This window comes from Oncorhynchus mykiss, chromosome 32 (genome assembly GCF_013265735.2).
Source record: "Oncorhynchus mykiss isolate Arlee chromosome 32, USDA_OmykA_1.1, whole genome shotgun sequence".
In the NCBI taxonomy this organism is placed as follows: domain Eukaryota; kingdom Metazoa; phylum Chordata; class Actinopteri; order Salmoniformes; family Salmonidae; genus Oncorhynchus; species Oncorhynchus mykiss.
The window spans coordinates 27,873,364-27,892,983 of NC_050572.1; the positions used below are offsets into that span (position 1 = coordinate 27,873,364).

The 19,620-nt window shown below is 45.0% G+C and overlaps 1 protein-coding gene across 3 annotated transcripts in view; it reads left to right on the forward strand.

Annotated features, from left to right (window-relative positions):
- The window catches only part of LOC110488200 (RNA polymerase II subunit A C-terminal domain phosphatase), a 123,963-nt gene that overhangs the window by 1,203 nt on the left and 103,140 nt on the right, over window positions 1–19,620 (forward strand). For all 3 annotated transcript variants that reach the window (XM_036971042.1, XM_021560310.2, XM_036971041.1), the window contains 9 exons: window positions 472–555; window positions 707–800; window positions 978–1,106; window positions 1,323–1,473; window positions 6,584–6,674; window positions 7,562–7,728; window positions 9,105–10,157; window positions 17,870–18,011; window positions 18,091–18,309. In XM_036971042.1, the coding sequence (XP_036826937.1) occupies window positions 472–555; window positions 707–800; window positions 978–1,106; window positions 1,323–1,473; window positions 6,584–6,674; window positions 7,562–7,728; window positions 9,105–10,157; window positions 17,870–18,011; window positions 18,091–18,309 (2,130 nt within the window). The remainder of the gene's footprint in view (window positions 1–471; window positions 556–706; window positions 801–977; window positions 1,107–1,322; window positions 1,474–6,583; window positions 6,675–7,561; window positions 7,729–9,104; window positions 10,158–17,869; window positions 18,012–18,090; window positions 18,310–19,620) is intronic.

Here is a 19,620-nt window from a genome sequence, read left to right on the forward strand (position 1 = left end):
ATACAAAACGAGGCAACGGTTTGCTTTAGGACCATGCAGATGCCACCTAGCTGTTGGGTAGGCTGTTTGAGTGTTTAAACTGACTGGATATAAAAAATAAAAACGATGCCCCCCCCCTCCACACTTATAAAACCAAAGTTGTGCCCCTGACTGAAAATGGCCAAATATTATCTTAGAGCTGAAGAAGACACCCCTTGTTTCTGTTTTTAAAGTTTGAACGTGACGATTCAGTTGTCAATTTGTTGTTCAGAAACTGCTGACGGCTTATGCCCTGGTGCTTTTCAATATGGAGGCACTAATGTAGTATGATGGGGAAGTGTGAGGGGAAGTTGTTTATTAACGTGTTTGTTTAAATATGGATGTACACATGTTGGAGAGACAGTGGCCATTCTATCCGGCACCTGCATTGTAAAGCCCTTTTTAAGGGGGACACTCGTTATGCTGCGGTCTCAAGTGCCACTTCTCTTCCAGTGCTGTGATTGTCAGAGTAGAAGAATGCAGTCATCCAGTCGTGATGAAGGGGCTGTGTGCTGAATGTGGTCAGGACCTCACACAGTAAGTACACACCCACACACACACATGTATTCCATGCTAGAATTTCAATTGGCATATTCACACTTAAAAAAAAAAAATAGGCCTGCTTCTTAGCTGTACATGACCTCTTATGCGGCTGCATTACGAAGTGGATTCTCTCTCTCTTTTTCAGGATGCAGAGTAATAATGGGAGGCAGCAGGCTCACATCTCCACGGCAAACGTTTCCATGGTGCACAGTGTCCCCGAGTTGATGGTCAGCTCTGAGGTGAGGCTCAGGATGTCATGACACTAGAAGACGAGTTTCCACTGACAACAATGTGACCTTGTAGAACTACCTCTGTGTTGTTGGAATTCAACTTTACAATGTAGTAGAGACAGTTTTGTGGAAGTCATTGTCTCCTTTTAATAAATGCCTGGTCTTTGTGATATGTCCCCAACACAGCAAGCGGAGCAGCTGGGCAGAGAGGACCAGCAGAGACTCCACAGGAACAAGAAGCTGGTTCTTATGGTTGATCTGGACCAAACCCTGATCCACACCACCGAGCATCACTGTCAGCGCATGTCCAATAAGGTATGTATATCTGATCTCCATAGCTACAATTACATTTTTTTCCCCCTCTGGCCTATGAAAAGAGGTTGTTTTCTATTTCTATGCCCCAGGCTTTGCTGTGGGTTTGGTATTGAAGAGTTACCCTGTATGTAGCTAGTGTGCAATTAACCACTAATGGTTATGTAGCTAGAACAAACCATTGATGGTTCTGCCCATGCCTCTGCTCTTGTTCCACAGGGAATCTTCCACTTCCAGCTGGGGCGGGGGGAGCCCATGTTACACACGCGACTGCGTCCGAACTGCAAAGACTTCCTGGAGAAGATCGCCCAGCTCTATGAGCTGCATGTCTTCACTTTCGGAAGCCGCCTCTATGCGCACACCATCGCAGGTACCCACACACATTCTCTGATAATTATGCCTACATTGAATCACTATATCATTTGCGTTACAGTAAGTAATGCAAAAAGTATCAAGAAAGCAACAACAGCAAAAAAGACGTAAATACCAAAATTGTGTGAGTGCTCAGAAGCTAAATGCCATGTGAATTTAAACACATTTAATTATCTAGGATGTCATCCTCTGTAAAAATCTCTCTACGGAATTATAGATCTTCACTTAATGCCTGAGTGCTGTCTGCATTATAGGTGAGAATAGTTTTATTTAAATGTTTGTCTATACACTCCCAGTTTGAAAAATTAGGCACCTAACAAGACTAACAGACATGCCTCAATGTGATTGGTCTCAGCATTGGAGGCAAATACTGAGTAGCGCTAGAAGTCTGAGTGGCCACTAGAGGTCAGCATTTACCTTCCATTTGTGTCTCAGGTGCTCATGAGCTGGGCCTCTGGGATGGATTTGTCTGAGCTGACTTCTCTCTCTCTGTGTAAATTATGTATATGGGTGTCTCTGAGCGGTAAGCCAACCGTAGACGAAAATCGGCAAGGGAAGTCTGGGGAGGTGCATCTGCGACAGCCAAAAGCCTGACACTAGTGGTTTTCCAACAGCAAGGCTCAGATCAATATGACGGTGTCAACATACAGTGCCTTTGGAAAGTATTTTTACCCCTTGACTTCTTTCATATTTTGTTACGTTACAGCCTTATTTTAAAATGGAGGGCATTTTCTTTCCTCATCAATCTAAACACAATACCCCATAATGACAAAGCAAAAACAGGTTTAGAGATTAAATAAAACACGGAAATATGACATTTACATAAGTATTCATACCCTTTCACTCAGTACTTTTGTTGAAGCACATTTGGCAGTGATTACAGCATTGAGTCTTCTTGGGTATGATTGTTACAAGCTTGGCACACCTGTATTTGGGGAGTTTTCCCCCATTCTTCTCTGCAGATCCTCTCAAGCTCAGTCAGGTTGGATGGGGAGTGTTGCTGCTCAGCAATTTTCAGGTCTCTCCAGAGATGTTCTATTTGGTTCAAGTTCGGGCTCTGGCTGGGCCGCTCATGGACATTCCGTGTGCTAAGGGTCGTTGTCCTGTCTCCCAGTCCCTGCAGCTGAAAAACATCCCCGCGGCAGGCTAGCCTAGTGGTTAGAGCGTTGGACTAGTAACCGGAAGGTTGCAAGTTCAAACCCCGAGCTGACAAGGTACAACTGTCGTTCTGCCCCTAGGCCGTCATTGAAAATAAGAATTTGTTCTTAACTGACTTGCCTAGTTAAATAAAGGTGTAAAAAAAATAAATAAAAAAAAATAAAATAATAATAATTATAATAATGATGCTGGATGTTAGCACATCCTTCACCGTAGGGATGGTGCCAGGTTTTCTCCAAACGTGACGCTTGGCATTCAGTCCAAAGAGTTCAATATTGGTTTCATCAGACCAGATAATCTTTTTTCTCATGGTCTGAGAGTCCTTTAGGTGCCTTTTGACAAACTCCAAGCGGGCTGTCATGTGCCTTTTACTGTGGAGTGGCTTCGGTCTGGCCACTCTACCATAAAGGTCTGATTGGTAAAGTGCTGCAGAGATGGTTGTCCTTCTGGAAGATTCTCCCATCTCCACAGAGGAATTAGAGCTCTTTCAGTGACCATCGGGTTCTTGGTCACCTCCCTGACCAAGGCCCCCCTCTCCCGATTTCTCAGTTTGGCCGGGCGGCCAGCACTAGGAAGAGTCTTGGTGGTTCCAAACTTCTTCCATTTAAGAATGATGGAGTGTACTGTGTTCTTGGGGATCTTCAATGCTGCAGAAATGTTTTGGTACCCTTCCCCAGACCTGTGCCTTGACAAAATCCTGTCTCAGAGCTCTACGGACAATCACTTTGATCTCATGGTTTGGTTTTTGCTCTGACATGCACTGTCAACTGTGGGACCTTTTATATAGACAGTTGTGTGTCTTTCCAAATCATGTCCAATTAGTTGAAATGACCACAGGTGGACTCCAATCAAGTTGTAGAAACATCTCAAGGATGATCAATAGATACAGAATGCACCTGAGCTCAATTTCAAGTCTCATAGCAAAGGGTCTGAATACTTTAGTAAATAAGATATTCCTGTTTATTTTTAATCCATTTGCAAACATTTCTAAACCTGTTTTCACTTTGTCAATGTGAGGTATTGTGTGCAGATTGCTGAGTATTTATAAAAATGCAATGTAAAATAAGGCTAACTTAACAAAATGTGGAAAAAGTTAAGGGGTCTGAATACTTTCTGAAGACTGTAGCTGCTATTGTTCATGAAGGTTTTTCTGTAGAAATAATCTTTTCTATACCTCATATCACACACACGAACTGAAAACATAACGTGTGTTCAATTAATTGGTTAGAGAGAGGTCTGAAATATCATTTGTATCCAGAATCGTGGCAAAGTTGGCTCCTGTTTTAGTCACGTCTTTGGCGAAGTTCACGTGGGTCAAACAAACCACCCTAATGTTTGGTTGACAAATAATGCCTCCTATGTAGTTGCGAGTTGGACAATGTTTATAACCATAATGCAACACACTTTGACACGAGTGATCTGCTCGAACGTGCCCTATTTCTCCACCCCACCGCTTGGAAGTTTTGACAGACTTCCATGCAGTGCAGTTAGCACATATGACTGCTGTCCTCGTTATGAAAACATCAACTTTACCCTGTATATTTAAAAATGGACATATACTTATGATTGTTTCAAGTAAAACTATTGCTGATGGTGAACCTGAATAATCATAATAAAATGTAATGTGGGCCCCGATCAGCATGTAGCCTACCTATAGCCAGATTAGTTGTCTCCGGTGGTAGCTTTTATTTCGCTAAAACACCATTTTCAACAGCGCATTTGATAAAAAAATAACATGGCAAAATACATTGTCACTCAACCAATAAATCTTAATTTTGCGCAAGCCATTACAAACATTTTGAATTAAGAAAGTGACGCGCAGATGTGCCAGATCAAGGATAGGCCTGCCTCTCGTTAATCAGCGTGCAACGCTGCACACAGCGTACCGTTTGATTGATATCGCCTGGGGTTGTTCGACATGCAAAATTATTTGTAGATCAATGACTGTCAACATAGTTACATTCTTAGTTCGACACAGGTGAGGGGTATTTTCGGAAGATAGAAAGTCATTTGAGCAAAAAAACATTTGCGAACTGGCGATTTGTAACGTTTGAGTTGATTTTCGGACTGATGCATGCTACATTTGGGTTGAGTTCCCTCATACCGATGCACTCATATCTTAAACATTTGAACATATTGGTGAATCGTTACATCCCTACTATATACAGTGGGGCAAAAAAGTATTTAGTCAGCCACCAATTGTGCAAGTTCTCCCACTTAAAAATATGAGAGAGGCCTGTAATTTTCATCATAGGTACACTTCAAATATGACATACAAAATGAGAAAAAAAATCCTGAAAATCACATTGTAGGATTTTTAATGAATTTATTTGCAAATTATGGTGGAAAATAAGTATTTGGTCACCTACAAACAAGCAAGATTTCTGGCTCTCAGACCTCTTTAAGAGGCTCCTCTGTCCTCCATTCGTTACCTGTATTAATGGCACCTGTTTGAACTTGTTATCAGTATAAAAGACACCTGTCCACAACCTCAAACAGTCACACTCCAAACTCCACTATGGCAAGACCAAAGAGCTGTCAAAGGACACCAGAAACAAAATTGTAGACCTGCACCAGTCTGGGAAGACTGAATCTGCAATAGGTAAGCAGCTTGGTTTGAAGAAATCAACTGTGGGAGCAATTATTAGGAAATGGAAGACATACAAGACCACTGATAATCTCCCTCAATCTGGGGCTCCACGCAAGATCTCACACCGTGGGGTCAAAATGATCACAAGAACGGTGAGCACTACTTTTGACCAGAGCCATGTGGGCCCTGGTGCACTGTATAGGGAATAGAGTGTGATTTGGGATGCCTCCTCACTGGTCAGTTTACCAGCCTCTCAGAGAATAATAAAGCCACCTCATACTCAACCTTACTTTTAACCATATCTCACTTTACATTAAGTTACAATGAAAGGTTGAGCATTTTAGTCATCTAAATATCGGCATTTTGGTTATAGAGGTGAACATTGGATCTCTTTTTAAAGTTTGGAAACGATATTTCGCTACCAATTATAAGTTATTCTATAATGAATGTGAACGCTGAATGTTGTAAGCAAATGACTAGTGAGTGTGTGATGTAGTACTTACCTCAGTCTGTGGAGCAGAGAGGTCACTATCTGGCTGTTTCTCCATGTAGATGGGTTTGTGTGCTTTAGTCGACACCTGCCCTCTTCTCTGGGATTTTAATAGCAGCCAGGTAACAAGGTGTTTGTTGTGAAGCCAGGCTTTGTTGTTCCTCCAGACACACATTATTCTGCAGCTTTTAAAGAGGAACTGAGAAGACCCCGCTTGCATTTAGTTCTCATCTCAAAGCTTTGAGATTTTAATGAAAGCCTACTGGGTATACAGAGATGTCTCACGCACGCACAGCGACGCCTGCAGTTTCATTTGAGTTAAAGTTGAAGATTTTGTGTAACAAAACATGAAAACGGCCAGATAAAGAAAAAACATGAGAATTGTCTCTAAATGGACTCAAAACCTTTTAGCTTTGTTGTTAGACAGCTACCCTGCCAGGCGGCCGGGGAGTAATGGATTTGGCAAAACTGCGCCTTTATTTTAGTGAATACATCCGGCTTTTCCACAGTGCTCTTTTAAATAAGATGTCTAATGTAGTCTCTCGTTCTCTCTCTCGTTCTCTTTCCCGTTCTCTCTTTCCTGTGCTCTCTCTTTCTCGTGCTTTCTCTCTCGTGCTTTCTCATTCTCTTTCCCGTGCTCTCTCGTTCTCTCTTTCTCGTGCTTTCTCATTCTCTTTCCCGTTCTCTCTCTCGTTCTCTCTTTCTCGTGCGTTCTCATTCTCTTTCCTGTGCTCTCTCTTTCCTGTGCTCTCTCTTTCTCGTGCTTTCTCATTCTCTTTTTTGTGCTCTCTCTTTCTCGTGCTCTCTCTCTCCTATAATTTATTGAGTCCATTTTTAAGATGTTTTTCTTGTGTGTTTCTGTGACCGTAGGCTTCCTGGACCCTGAGATGAAGCTGTTCTCCCACAGGATCCTGTCCAGAGACGAATGCATCGACCCCTTCTCCAAGACAGGGAACCTGAGGTCAGACCTGGCTCTCTGTCTGGCAGAGCTGCTAGCACACACACTGCTTTATGATGCCCACGCATTACACTTTGACACATACCAGTAGCATCTTCCACCAGGACAATTTTAAGAAATATGAAAAGGACACAGCTGATATGTTATCTTTAATTTAGACAAAGGCATTCATTCAGTCAAGGAGAAATTGATTTCCACTCAGCCACTACTGAAGAAGAGTTCAACTGAGGGAATTCCTGTAATGATTGGTGCTACCAGACCTTAGTGTTGATTAAAACCTGGCATCAGTCAAGTCATCTGAAGTCACTTTGTTGTCCCCACAGACAATACAGCACGGTAAAACTGAGCCATCCAGCTCTAGCATGACAGCGCTATAGATGAGCAGAGGGAATAGCCAATAGCCATGCAGAATTCCTTCTAATCAGTGACTCCTGTTATAGAAGCCTGCTAGAACATTGTTCTCTTATTAAATCAAAGTCTTAATGGTAGAAAATGTGCTTCTTGTATAGTTATGAAGTTCAGATAATGATTAGTAAGCGTGACAGACAGAATTAATTTCTACCCTGAAGGGATTCTGAGGGTCCTTCCCAAATGGCACCCTATTTCCTTTTATAGTGTGCTACTTTTGACCATGGCCCATAGGGAATAGGGTTCCATTTGGGACGTAGCCTATGACTGGGAGATGGCGAGAGAGCATAGCATTGTGCTCTGTTACTGTGGGACTTTGTTATTCCCTAAAGACACACTGCCTATAGTGTTACACGTGTCAGAGGCGAGGGAGTGCCAGTTTCACTTATATTTAACTCTCATTCTCGTTCTTTTCTACCTTTTACTCTCTTTCCCCCTCTCTTTCTCTCCCCCTCTTTATCTCTCTCTCATCTACCCCTAAGGAATCTGTTCCCGTGTGGTGACTCGATGGTATGTATTATAGATGATCGGGAGGACGTGTGGAAGTTTGCTCCCAACCTGATCACTGTGAAGAAGTACATCTACTTCCAGGGCACAGGAGACATCAACGCCCCGGCCGGGTCTAAAGAGGCCCAGCAGGCAAGGAAAGGTACTGTATACAGGGTCTGAATACAGTGGGCTTAACATGGCACAGTGGGCACTGTTTTGAAGTGGTCAGTACATGACGCACGGTGATCTATTAAAACAGCCCTTTGACTTAGAAAAACAAGCCCTCTGAAAAACAGTCCTCACTCCCTTATAAGGGCATTCAGTGTTTTGTCAGTGTTACACTAAAGAAAAAAAACACTACCTTCTAAAAACCGTCGCGTGACCGAAGTTCAGAGAGGAAGAGGGAGTGGTTTGATGGTTACTTCAAGGATGTGATCTCATCCTGGTACTCTGGCTGCAAATGGAGTCTCACTGTTTTGATTTCATTTGCATCAACCGATGCACTGCTCTCCTGCGTGGCAGACTGCCGCACCGCTCTCCTGCGTGGCAGACTGCCGCACCGCTCTCCTGCGTGGCAGACTGCTGCACCGCTCTCCTGCGTGGCAGACTGCTGCACCGCTCTCCTGCGTGGCAGACTGCAGCTCCGCAGAGGGAGGGTGAAGATTTTTTAAGAGAAATGGTTGTGATATGTAAATGTTATGATCCACAACAGAAGGGGTGGCAGGGAGGCAAGTGAGTTTTTAGTTTGGTAGATAAGTTATTACGATCCTCTCAACACAGGTGGGAGGTGACTCGGGGACCTCTCTGTGAAAATAAGGTCCAAATTGAAAATTTTAGAACCGTGTCAGGCTAATGATCATACCCAAAGGCCAGGGTTGACCAGAATCCAAATAGTAAATACATCAATCTGATAGAATTAGAGCTACCAAGCCTTAACAGCACCTCACCATCAACACTGTATTCATACTCCCACACCAAGCCTGGGTAGCCATGATGAGATTGGGTTCATCTGAACCGTGATTACCCTCTCAGGCTTAGTCTCAGGAGGGCGTGGGTTCTTTCCTCTCAGAGAGCCTCTCCCAGTGGAGATCGTTTTTTTGATGAGCAGTAGAGACAAACAGGACAAGCTACAAATGAGGGAGAGTACTTCTATGGGTTCCCAGGAGAGAATGACACACAGGCTGTTAGATCAATTAGGGAAGTGCTGCTAATTTCCGTGACATCACATGGACAGCTGCCAGACCCATGTATTTCTGTATTACTAAGAGTTTGTAGATGACCTGAGAGGATAAAGTCCTATGAAGAACATTGTTCTTGTTGAGGCATGCACCATGGTTTAAACAGACCGTGTTTTCAACGCTGATTCAGTGCCTCAGTGGCCACAGGTCAACTTGCCTTCATTCGGTTACACCTCCAAAACAACTTCAGTGAAATGTATTCACAGACACCTTCTAGTCTAGTGATTTCAGTGACAAAATGTCTGCGCATGTGTTTTCATGTGCTAACGGATCTTCCTGTGATGTTGCTTTACCCCAGCCGGCAGCCAGGCCTCGGAAGCAGCAGTAACGTCCGGGCCTACAGCGGGGTCGTCTGCGCCAGAGGAACGGAGTAACGGCCGTAAGAAACAGCGGTCTAAAGACCACAACAACGGAGAGAGGGTGGAGTCAACAGCCCCCTCAGCCACTCAGGAAGCTGCAGCCAATGAACGGACTCAACCGGGCGAGGCTGTGGAGGAGGGGCGGGGTCAGGGCGGGGGGGCCAATGCCAGCACGGCAGCACAGGTGAGTGACAGGACAAATGTGAAAGAGAATGTGCAAGGAGAGGAGGAGGATGGCAGCAGGACAGTGGGCTCAGAGGAGGAAGCTCCTCCTACATCCTCCACTCCTCCAGACCTCCATGAGCCCAACAGCAACCTGGACTTTGACCTGTCCAGCGACTCTGACTCTGTTACGTGTAAACCACCCTCATCAGACAGTGAGGGGGAGTATAGCCAGACCAGGAAGTCCAAACAGGAAGGGGTGGAGCAGGCGGCAGTAGAGGAGCCATCAGGCGGGGCTGGAGGAAAGGAAGAGGGGGGTATTAAGCAGAAGCGCACCGGGGAGAACAGCTCCGAGGTAGGAGGGGAGACGTCTGTGCTTGTCCTCCCTCCTGAGCAGGAAAACGGGTGCTCAGAACCGAGGGTGGCTGAGTCAGAGTCCCAGAACAGTGAACAGTCAGGAGTCACCATGGAGGAGGAGGAGGTGGACCAGGATAACCACCTCATCTACCTACAAGAGGTGCTGGAGCGTATCCATGGAGAATACTACGCCCGCTACAGCGCCTTCCTCAGGAAGGAACGTCCAGAGACGCCTGATATCAGGAAGGAACGCCCAGAGACGCCTGATATCAGGAAGATCGTCCCGGAGCTGAAGGCCCGGAGCCTGGAGGGCACCACCATTGTGTTCTCTGGGCTGTACCCCACCAACTACCCAATGGAGAGAACCAGGGAGAACTACCACGCCAAGGCCCTGGGAGCAAAGATAGGCAAGAGCCTCCTGCTCAGCTCTAAAGACCCTGGCAGAACCACGCACCTCATTGCTGCTAGAGCAGGTGAGTTACTACATACATTGCCTTCAGAAAGTATTCACACCCCTTGACTTTTTCCACATTTTGTTGTTACAGCCTGAATTTAAAATGGATTATATTGAGATTTTGTGTCACTGGCCCACACACAATACCCCATAATGTCATAGTGGAATTATGTTTTTAGACATTTTTGCAAGTTAATAAAAGCTGAAATGTGTTGAGTCAGTAAGTATTCAACTCCTTTGTTATGGCAAGCCTGAATATGTTCAGAAAACATGTGCTTAACAAATAAGTTGCATGGACTCACTCTGTGTGCAATAATAGTGTTTAGCATAATTTATGAATGTCTACCTCATCTCTGTACCCCACATATACAATTACCTGTAAGGTCCCTCAGTCGAGCAGTGAATTTCAAACACAGATTCAACAACAAAGACCAGGGATGTTTTCCAATGCTTCACAAAGGACATCTATTGATGGATGGGTAAAAAAAAAAAATCCCTTTGAGCATGAAGTTATTTATTACACTTTGGATGGTGTATCAATACACCCAGTCTCTACAAAGATACAGGTGTCCTCCATCTTCTTTTTAAGTAGGGAGCCAATGAGCTTTCAGCACTTTTATTTCCATGACTGATCAACTTGATTTCTCATGGCTCTATCTTGTCCCTCTGCGGTAGACATATGGTGAGCAATGTGTTTGGAACATCAAATCTCAATAAAATCACAATGCATATGGAATCGCAATACTAATCGTTTCGGCATCAAAGCACCGTGATAATACCGTAACGTGAGGTCCCTGGCAATTCCCAGCCCTACTGGTTATGCCGTTGTTAATGGAAGTCTGAGTGGTGAGGTAAAACCACGGGCTGAACACCACACACATGGATGAAATAATTAGTCTCTGTCAACAGAGGTGATCAGGTTACCGTCAACACAGGGAGAATCTCTATTGCATACTCCTCGCGTTCTCACCACCTCAAAGCCCATTAGAGGAGAAGGTCAGAGAGGATGGATATTTCTGGATCTTCCCCGTAGCCTGTTGATCCACCAGGTCAGAGCAGCACTATAGGGCCTGCATGGTCTGACTCATTACATCCATAATGACATGATGATCACCTCTCAAATGCATCAGTCTGACCCCGGTTCACGCCTCAAACACATAAGAGCCTGTCCCCATGGTCCATAGTCATCTCAATCACATCAACTATCCCATTTTTACTGGTCCAGGTCATTTCAAATGTCAGTTTACGCGGTTGTTAATTGCTCATTTGGCAGAATAAAAAGTTGGCTCATTCACAATCATTATCAGATACTGACTGGACTACTGAGAGAGAGAGGACCTGTGTACTCTCTACCAGGGTCTCGGTGTGTCTGTTTCACTGGGTCCTGAGACCAAACCAACTAGAGAAGAGCAGAAAAAGCACCAACAAAACTGCCTGAAGCATTATGTTTTCATTTGAAAGTCAAGTGATTTTCCTTCCCAGAGTAAATAACCATTTGCAAAGGAAGAAGCTGCTAACAGCATTGCAATTGTCTTTGTGAAGAAACATCAGGAAGAAGAGTACGGTATCAAATCAAATCAAATTTATTTATATAGCCCTTCGTACATCAGCTGATATCTCAAAGTGCTGTACAGAAACCCAGCCTAAAACCCCAAACAGCAAGCAATGCAGGTGTAGAAGCACGGTGGCTAGGAAAAACTCCCTAGAAAGGCCAAAACCTAGGAAGAAACCTAGAGGAACCAGGCTATGTGGGGTATAATGGTTGCAATGAAACAAGGCTACAGTAAACATGTCATCCCCCACGAATGATGCATTGTCTTTCCCCACGAATGATGCACTGTCCTCCTTAGGCCAATTGAGATAGTGTGTGTGACTGACACATTTCAGTTTGTTACTATAGGTCCCACCTCGGGCCAATCAGTGTCATTTTGTAAATGCCGGATCTCTATTGGAAGACACTTCATTCACCCAACTTTCGTCAAAATAAAGCCAGTGCTATCTGAAATAGTTTGTGTGACGAACGTACTAACTGACAGAGACAGGTCCACTGTACCCTCCCCAATTTTCATCACAATACATCAACATAATAGACCAGTGGTAGGCAGCCCTGGATTACCGCAGGCACTTCATGTTTTTGATTTAACTGCCCTGGAAAACCAGGTGTGTTGAATTCAGGCAATCACTGAGCTGATCAATTAGCTCAGTTGGTCAGGTGTGGTGCCTGGTTGGAACAACATCCTGCAGTACCTGTGGCGCTCCTCCATGAACAGTGTTGCCTACCTCTGTACCAGGCCATTGATCCCGTCAGGCATGGATGCTTACATTGATTTAGACAGGGGTCCTGAACTGCTCTGACTGAAAAACATAAACTATACAATATTAAACTCAGTCGGTGTTCCAATTCTGCCCAAAGGTGTTCGATGGAGTTGAGGTCAGGGCTCTGTGCAGGCCAGTGAAGTTCTTCCACACCAATCTCGACAAACCGTTTCTGTATGGACCTCGCTTTGTGCACGGGGGCATTGTCATGCTAAAACAGGAAAGGGCCTTCCCCAAACTGTTGCCACACAATTGGAAGCACAGAATCATCTAGAATGTCATTGTATGTTGTAGGATTCCGATTTCCCTTCACTGGAACTCAGGGGCTTAGCCCGAACCATGAAAAACAACCCCAGACCATTATTCCTCCTCCACCAAACTTTAGAGTTCGCACTATGCATTAGGGCAGGTAGCGTTCTCCTGGATTCCGCCAAATTCACCAGTCGAATTGCCAGATGTTGAAGTGTGATTCATCACGCCAGAGAACGCGTTTCTACTGCTCCAGAGTCCAATAGCGGTGAACTTTACACCACTCCAGCCGACGCTTGGCATTGCGCATGGTGATCTTATGCTTGTGTGCTGCTGCTCGGCCATGGAAACCTATTCGTGAAGCTCTCGACAAACCGTTCTTGTGCTGACGTTGCTTCCAGAGGCAGTTTGGAACTTGGTTGTGAGTGGACCAAGGACAGACGATTTGTACGTGCTTCATCACTTGGCGGTCCCGTTCTGTGAGCTTGTCTGGCCCACCACTTCGCAGCTGAGCCGTTGTTGCTCCTAGACGTTTCTATTTCACAATAACGGCACTAGGCAGCTCTAGCAGGGCAGAAATTTGCCACGTTGCAAGTCACTGAGCTCTTCAGTACGGGCCATTCTACTGACAATGTTTGTCTCTGGAGATTACATAGCTGTGTGCTTGATTTTATACACCTGTCAGCAGCGGGTATGGCTGAAATAGCCAAATTCCACTATTTTGAAGGGGTGTCCACATCCTTTTGGCCATGTTGTGTATGTACTGAATTTTGCGACTTTTGGTCAAACGGGCTGAGGGGCATGACCTTTCAAAGTTAGCATTTTCATTCTTGTTCTTGTTATAGAGCCACCATCTGGCCGATGTGTAATTTTTGTAAAGGCCGGATCTATGGCAAGACATGATTCACTCAAGTTTTGTCAAAATCGTGCAATGCTGTCTGAAATATCGCGTAGGAAAAACATACGAACGTACTAATGTACTGAGACCAGATCCACAGTCATCGTGGGGGACAATTGTGGTTGGAAACTAATTCAACGCAGTGTTCCGTTTAAGGTATCAGGTTTCCAATGGGGAAGGCAGGGATGTGTCCAAATGGCACCCTATTCCCTTTATAGTATGCTACATTTGACCAGGGCCCATTTGGGACGCAGGCCATGTCGGGAAGAAACAGGCTGAAGTAGCAGGAGAAAAGATAATGGCACTTCTAACTGCTCCAGTGACATCATCTGCTCAACACATTCAACCTCAACATCTAGCAGAGAGTAGGTTTTTAATGGGATGGCGAAGTGATACTATGATGTTTTCTCTCTGTTCCTCCCTATTAACCCAGTAAACAGGCCAGAGGACTCTCTCCTCCATCACTGTAAATCTATATTCTCTAGCGAGCTGAGCCATCATGAATATTAGGCCTACTTTAAGTGATGAAACCAGATAGCCATATAACCTACAGTACATATTCTCTCCTGAATTTAATCCATTAAAGAAATCCAAACAGAGACTAGCCTAAGCTGTTTCTGAATGGCTTTTCTCGTCTTTGGCTTTTGCATATTCCGGTCCCTAATGGGTGTAGATGATATCATCTATATTAGAGAGATGATATCAGCTATTAGAGAGATTGCACTGTCATTTGGATTGTAAGATGGATTCTAGTGAAACGGACCATCAGACTGAGGGTCTATGGCTATTGAATCTGTACATGGCTAGTTATGGCCTGCACAGTGAAGCCCCACAGTGACCAAGTAAGCTGTACTATGACCAGGTGTTACTGATTTGGATGAACACGTACAACTATAAGACAGACACCATTAGCTTGTCGCTGTTCCGTTTAAAATTCTGTCGCTGTGTAGCCGTGGTTTCAATTTGGTCTCCCTTAGCACTTTGCTGGCGTTCAATCAAATGGCACTGTCAGAGTTCCTACTGACTGAAATGAGGTCTGGTTTGAATTGCTAACATGACCCATTCTTCTAAAGATAGAAGACCATTACGAGGGTTCTCTTTTCAGTTATAAAGGGGTGAAGATTCCATTAACAAGACCAGCATGCCCGGACAATGAATACGACTGTGTTCTCAGATTCTCCTTTAACATTCATGCACTTTAGGATGGGGGACTGGTTTCACATTTTGAGTGTACAGAGTGGCAGACAGCCCCTTTCAGGCCCATTTTAAACGTGAATCACACAGGCACCTCTCTTCAGCCATTAGAGACACGTGGACGGTCTAAGAGACGCAGGCATTTTAGGGTCACCTTACCTCCTGACATTCCAAATGTCACAAGTACCTTCTTCCTGCTCTTGGAAACCCATTGACTTCAGTGATGCTACTCTGAAAGAGGAGCAGGGAATAATTGTCTGTCTGTGCCAAACAGATGATTACTTCCCTTCCATCTCTCAGAGTAGCATCATTTAAGTATGTGGGGTTGGCTGTCTGACTGGCAGGCGAACGTCATGTCTCTAAAGGAAGGCTCTACAATAGCCCAGCATGATGCGGTTTCTCATCCAATCCAACGTGCCCTCAGACAGCAGGCAGCGTTGTCGTGGTACTGGCTCTCTCGGAGCTGCACTTTGCAATTAACGGTCCGTGGTCTGTACGTCAGAACCGGACAAAATCAACCACAGAGAAAAGGAGAATGGGAGAGAGAAGGAGCACTTAACGGCCCAGCAGCATACAGGGGCCCACTTCATGTGAAGAGGCCATGTTAAGAAGCAGCCATTGTGTGGGCTGTCGGTACAAGAGCATAAGACATTCTGGCATTCATTGTACTGGGCTTTATATAGCTTCTTGATTAGGTGATTGGTTATTTTAATTGCATCTGAAGACAAGTCTGGTGGTCAATGGTCAGGACCACCATGCCATGAAACACCACAGTCCTGAGTCTCCCCTGTTCTCTCAGCATCTCATTTTCTCTCGCTCAAGTGGACAAAGCCACAGGGGACAGTATGTCAGCAGTGACATTAAGAGAGTTCCCATGGTTGTTCCTCTCCATCATGCTGACATGCGGCTGATCAATACCTGTCTGTCTGAATAGCCTACATGTCTGTCTCTGCTGGAGAGAGAGGGGACATCTGACTCACCACTCAGGTAGCGCTGGGAGGCAGGCGGGGCTGGGAGGAGTGCTCTGGAGCAGCCAGCCGAGAGCACGCACAGCACGAACAGAAAAGCACTGCTGGTGGCCTATGGGAAATGGTTTCTTTTGTAGTGATTTAAAAAGAGAAGATTTGGGGGGGGGGGGGGGGTCGGGCTCACTTGAGATGACAATGTCTTATAGTGATTGTCTTGAAGGTCTATGTACCTAGAGTTGAAAATGTGTGATAGCAGTGCAACAATGGCAGCTTTCTGTGTTCTCACTCTCTTTCATCCTTCCATCCCATTCATTTTCCCCATAGGGATATTCCCATATGACAATGTCATTATACAACATGTAATTGCTCTCTGACAGTGCCTTCAGAGTATTCACCCCTTTTACTTTCCCCAAGTTTTGTTGTTATAGCCGGAATTGAATTGTTTCACTCATCTACACACAATAACCCATCATGTCAAAGTGGAATTATGTTTTAAAAATGAAAAGCTGAAATGTCTTGAGTCAATAAGTATTTAACCCCTTTGTCACTACAAAGATACAGGCGTCCTTCCTAAATCAGTTGCCAGAGAGGAAGGAAACTACTCAGGGATTTCACCATGAGGACAATAGTGATTTTAAAACGGCGTTTAATGGCTGTGAGATGAGAACTGAGGATGGATCAATAACATTGTAGTTACTCCGCAATACTAACCTAAATGGCAGAGTGAAACGAAGAAAGCCTGTATAAAAATATTCCAAAACATTCATCCTGTTTGCAACAAGGCACTTTTCTAGACTGCAACAACAACAAAATGGATACAACGCATTATCTTTGGAGCGTCTGCTTTCCAAAAACACTGCGAGATGAATTCACCTTTCAGCAGGACAATAGCCTAAAACACAAGGCCAAATCTACACTGGAGTTGCTTACCAAGAAGACATTGAATGTTCCTAAGTGGCCAAGTTAAACTTCTCAAACAACATTTCAAATGTATTAGGGTTTCCTTTTATTTAAAAGCAATTTATACAGGCAATTATGATGTGTCACAAGTTCTGTTGACCTGAACATTCTGGAAATGTCTGATGGATAGCTGTGAATATAAGCTTTCCAATCATATATGATCAAAGGGTAACGTGTATACTGACATTGTTTGTCATATTGTAAAATCCCTATGGGGGAAAATGAACGGGCTGGAGGGATGAAGCTGCCATTGCTGAACTGCTATTGCACATTTTCCAACTCTGGGGACAAAGACCAAGTGAGCTCGACCGCCCAAATTGTGGCGTCCGGCTCATCTCAAATTTCAGCATTGCCATTGTCTGGCTGCTGTTGCTATGCAGTCTCAGGGCTGACCTCTTCTTGTTCTGGATCCCTGAGTTATAGCTAGCTACAGTCAACAGAACAAGCTTGTTTCAGTTTCAGACGCACCAGATACATTTGGGGAGAAAACATGGCCAAAAAGGAAAGGCTGTTAATGTGCAGAGCAAGGTCAGTACTTGTTGCCGTGAGATGGGCTAACCTTGTGTTAATTAGGTACGGTGTTCTGATGAGGTACACTGCTGCTCAACGGTCCCAAGTCAAATGGAAATTGCTGCTCCCAGCCCTCTTCTGAACTGACGTAATGACAAAATAAAACAGAAGCTGATTGTCAATGGAACCTAATGGTTTGGTGAAAAATGAAATGCTTCAGGATAATTTGTTAATTGGCTTTGAATGTATGATGGAGGCTACAGCCCAAAAGCTGGTTTTAACAATAAAATCAACTTCCATTGTCTTCCGAGAGTTGATGGATATTTCTCTCTTCAGTTTGCTCTCTCTGGATTGAATCGCCGAGCTGGCAAGGTAAAAATCTTGTCGTTCTACCCCTGAGTAAGGCAGATAACCCACTGTTCCCCGGGCGCTGAAGACGGGGATGTTCATTATGGCAGCCCCCCCGCACCTCTCTGATTCAGAGGGGTTTGGTTAAATGTATTGTGTTACAACTGACTAGGTCTCCCCCTTTTATTTCTGCAGCTTGGTTGTTAAGAGGGGTACCTAACGACAGACAGTATCGATTCCTCTTCTTGATTTGTTGATTGATCCTAGCTCTCCCTGTCTCTCTCCCAGGTACAGAGAAGGTGCGTCAGGCCCAAGGCTGTAAACGCCTCCATGTGGTGAATCCTGACTGGCTGTGGGGATGTCTGGAGCGCTGGGAGAGGGTGGATGAATCACTGTATCCACTGAAGGAGGACTACACCAAGACCCAACAGTGTGTACACACACGCACACACACACACACACACACACACTTGCACATTTTATCTGATGGTGTTTCTCTCTGTCTTTAGGAGCAACAGCCCAGCCACGTTCCCTGACCACCAAGGGTCCTTCCAGAACCCCCTATTCCCCCCTGCCCCCCTCCACCTCCCCCCTCCAGCTGCCCCTGAGGTGCGGACGTACGACCCGGTCACAGGGAAGCTGATTCGCCGCGGGCTTCAGGCCTCCAGACCACCATCTTACCTCCAGGCCTCCATGTCTGCTGCCCACGGTGACCAGACATCCCTGAGGTACTGACTTGGCTATTCAGCCTTGTTCTCAACTGTGCATGACGTGTACTTTTTTGTCTTTGTAACAAAGTGCACGCATAACATTCAGATATGTCCTCTTCTGTGGTACTCCTTCAGATGTATTGATATCTGGGATAGATGGTTGGCTTTTCAGTGCTTCTAAGTAACTGGTAAGCAGCTCCTCCTAAGTCCTCTTGCCCCCCCTCATACCTAGATGAGCAGGGACACCTGGTCTCGTACCAGATCAAATCAAATCAAATTTTATTTGTCACATACACATGGTTAGCAGATGTTAATGCGAGTGTAGCGAAATGCTTGTGCTTCTAGTTCCGACAATGCAGTAATAACAAGTAATCTAGAACATTCTGGAACGTAGCTTGTGTCTATCCTGTCTGCTCTGATGGCTGCTATAGGGCGGCAGGTAGCCTAGCAGTTAAGAGTGAATACCTGAGTCAACTAGGTGAAAATCTGTCGACATCCACTTGAGCAAGGCACTTAACCCTAATTGCTCCTCTAAGTCTCTCTGGATAAGAGCGTCTGCTAAATGACTGAAATTGAAATGTATTGCCTCACCTTTTTAGTAGACACTGGCCCTGTAGACAGAAGAGCACTGAAAACCCTGGCCATGCTTACAGCTGTTAACATAGAGAGCAGCGTCTGGCCTGTTAATCATATTTCTATTTGGAGGCCGGAGACCACCTGTCTGTCTAGCAGCAGAGCAGCAGGCGTTTACGCTGCTAGGCAGCTCCCCGACCGACCTGGCCATGCTCCCTCGGAGCTCTGACCCAGTCATTTTAGAGCTGTGTTGAAAGTGAGAATATATTGTCTGCTAGAGGGAGAAGTGCCTGTTCAGCATTGCAACTCTGGAGATGCATGTTTATTTCTATATCTAATGCCCTGGTCTGAGGGGTCTATATGCTGTGTGCGGCCTTTCCCTTCTTGTGCCAAATTGGATTTTCTCCTAAAATCCATCTATACATGAATCTCGGGCTCGAAATCAAAATGTGAGCATCGTAAAGTCAGGTGGGCGTTGGCAGCTTTGGGATTGTTCTCCTGGAATGAAATGATTAGCCAATTTGCTGCTGGAATTTCTGCCTGTTCACTCTGCTCTACAGCTAGAGGTGAAGATGAATTAGCATGTTAATGCTGGAATGGAGGAGATAAAAAAAGCGAAATAAAACGCTGGGGCTGTGATGAATGTGACGGGAAACGGCTCGTAAGTCAGCAAGCAGCTACAAGAAGTTGTAGTTGTATTAACTGAGTTCTACTTCCCAGTCCAACGTGAAGGGTTTATTACTTGCGGTGTTTGCA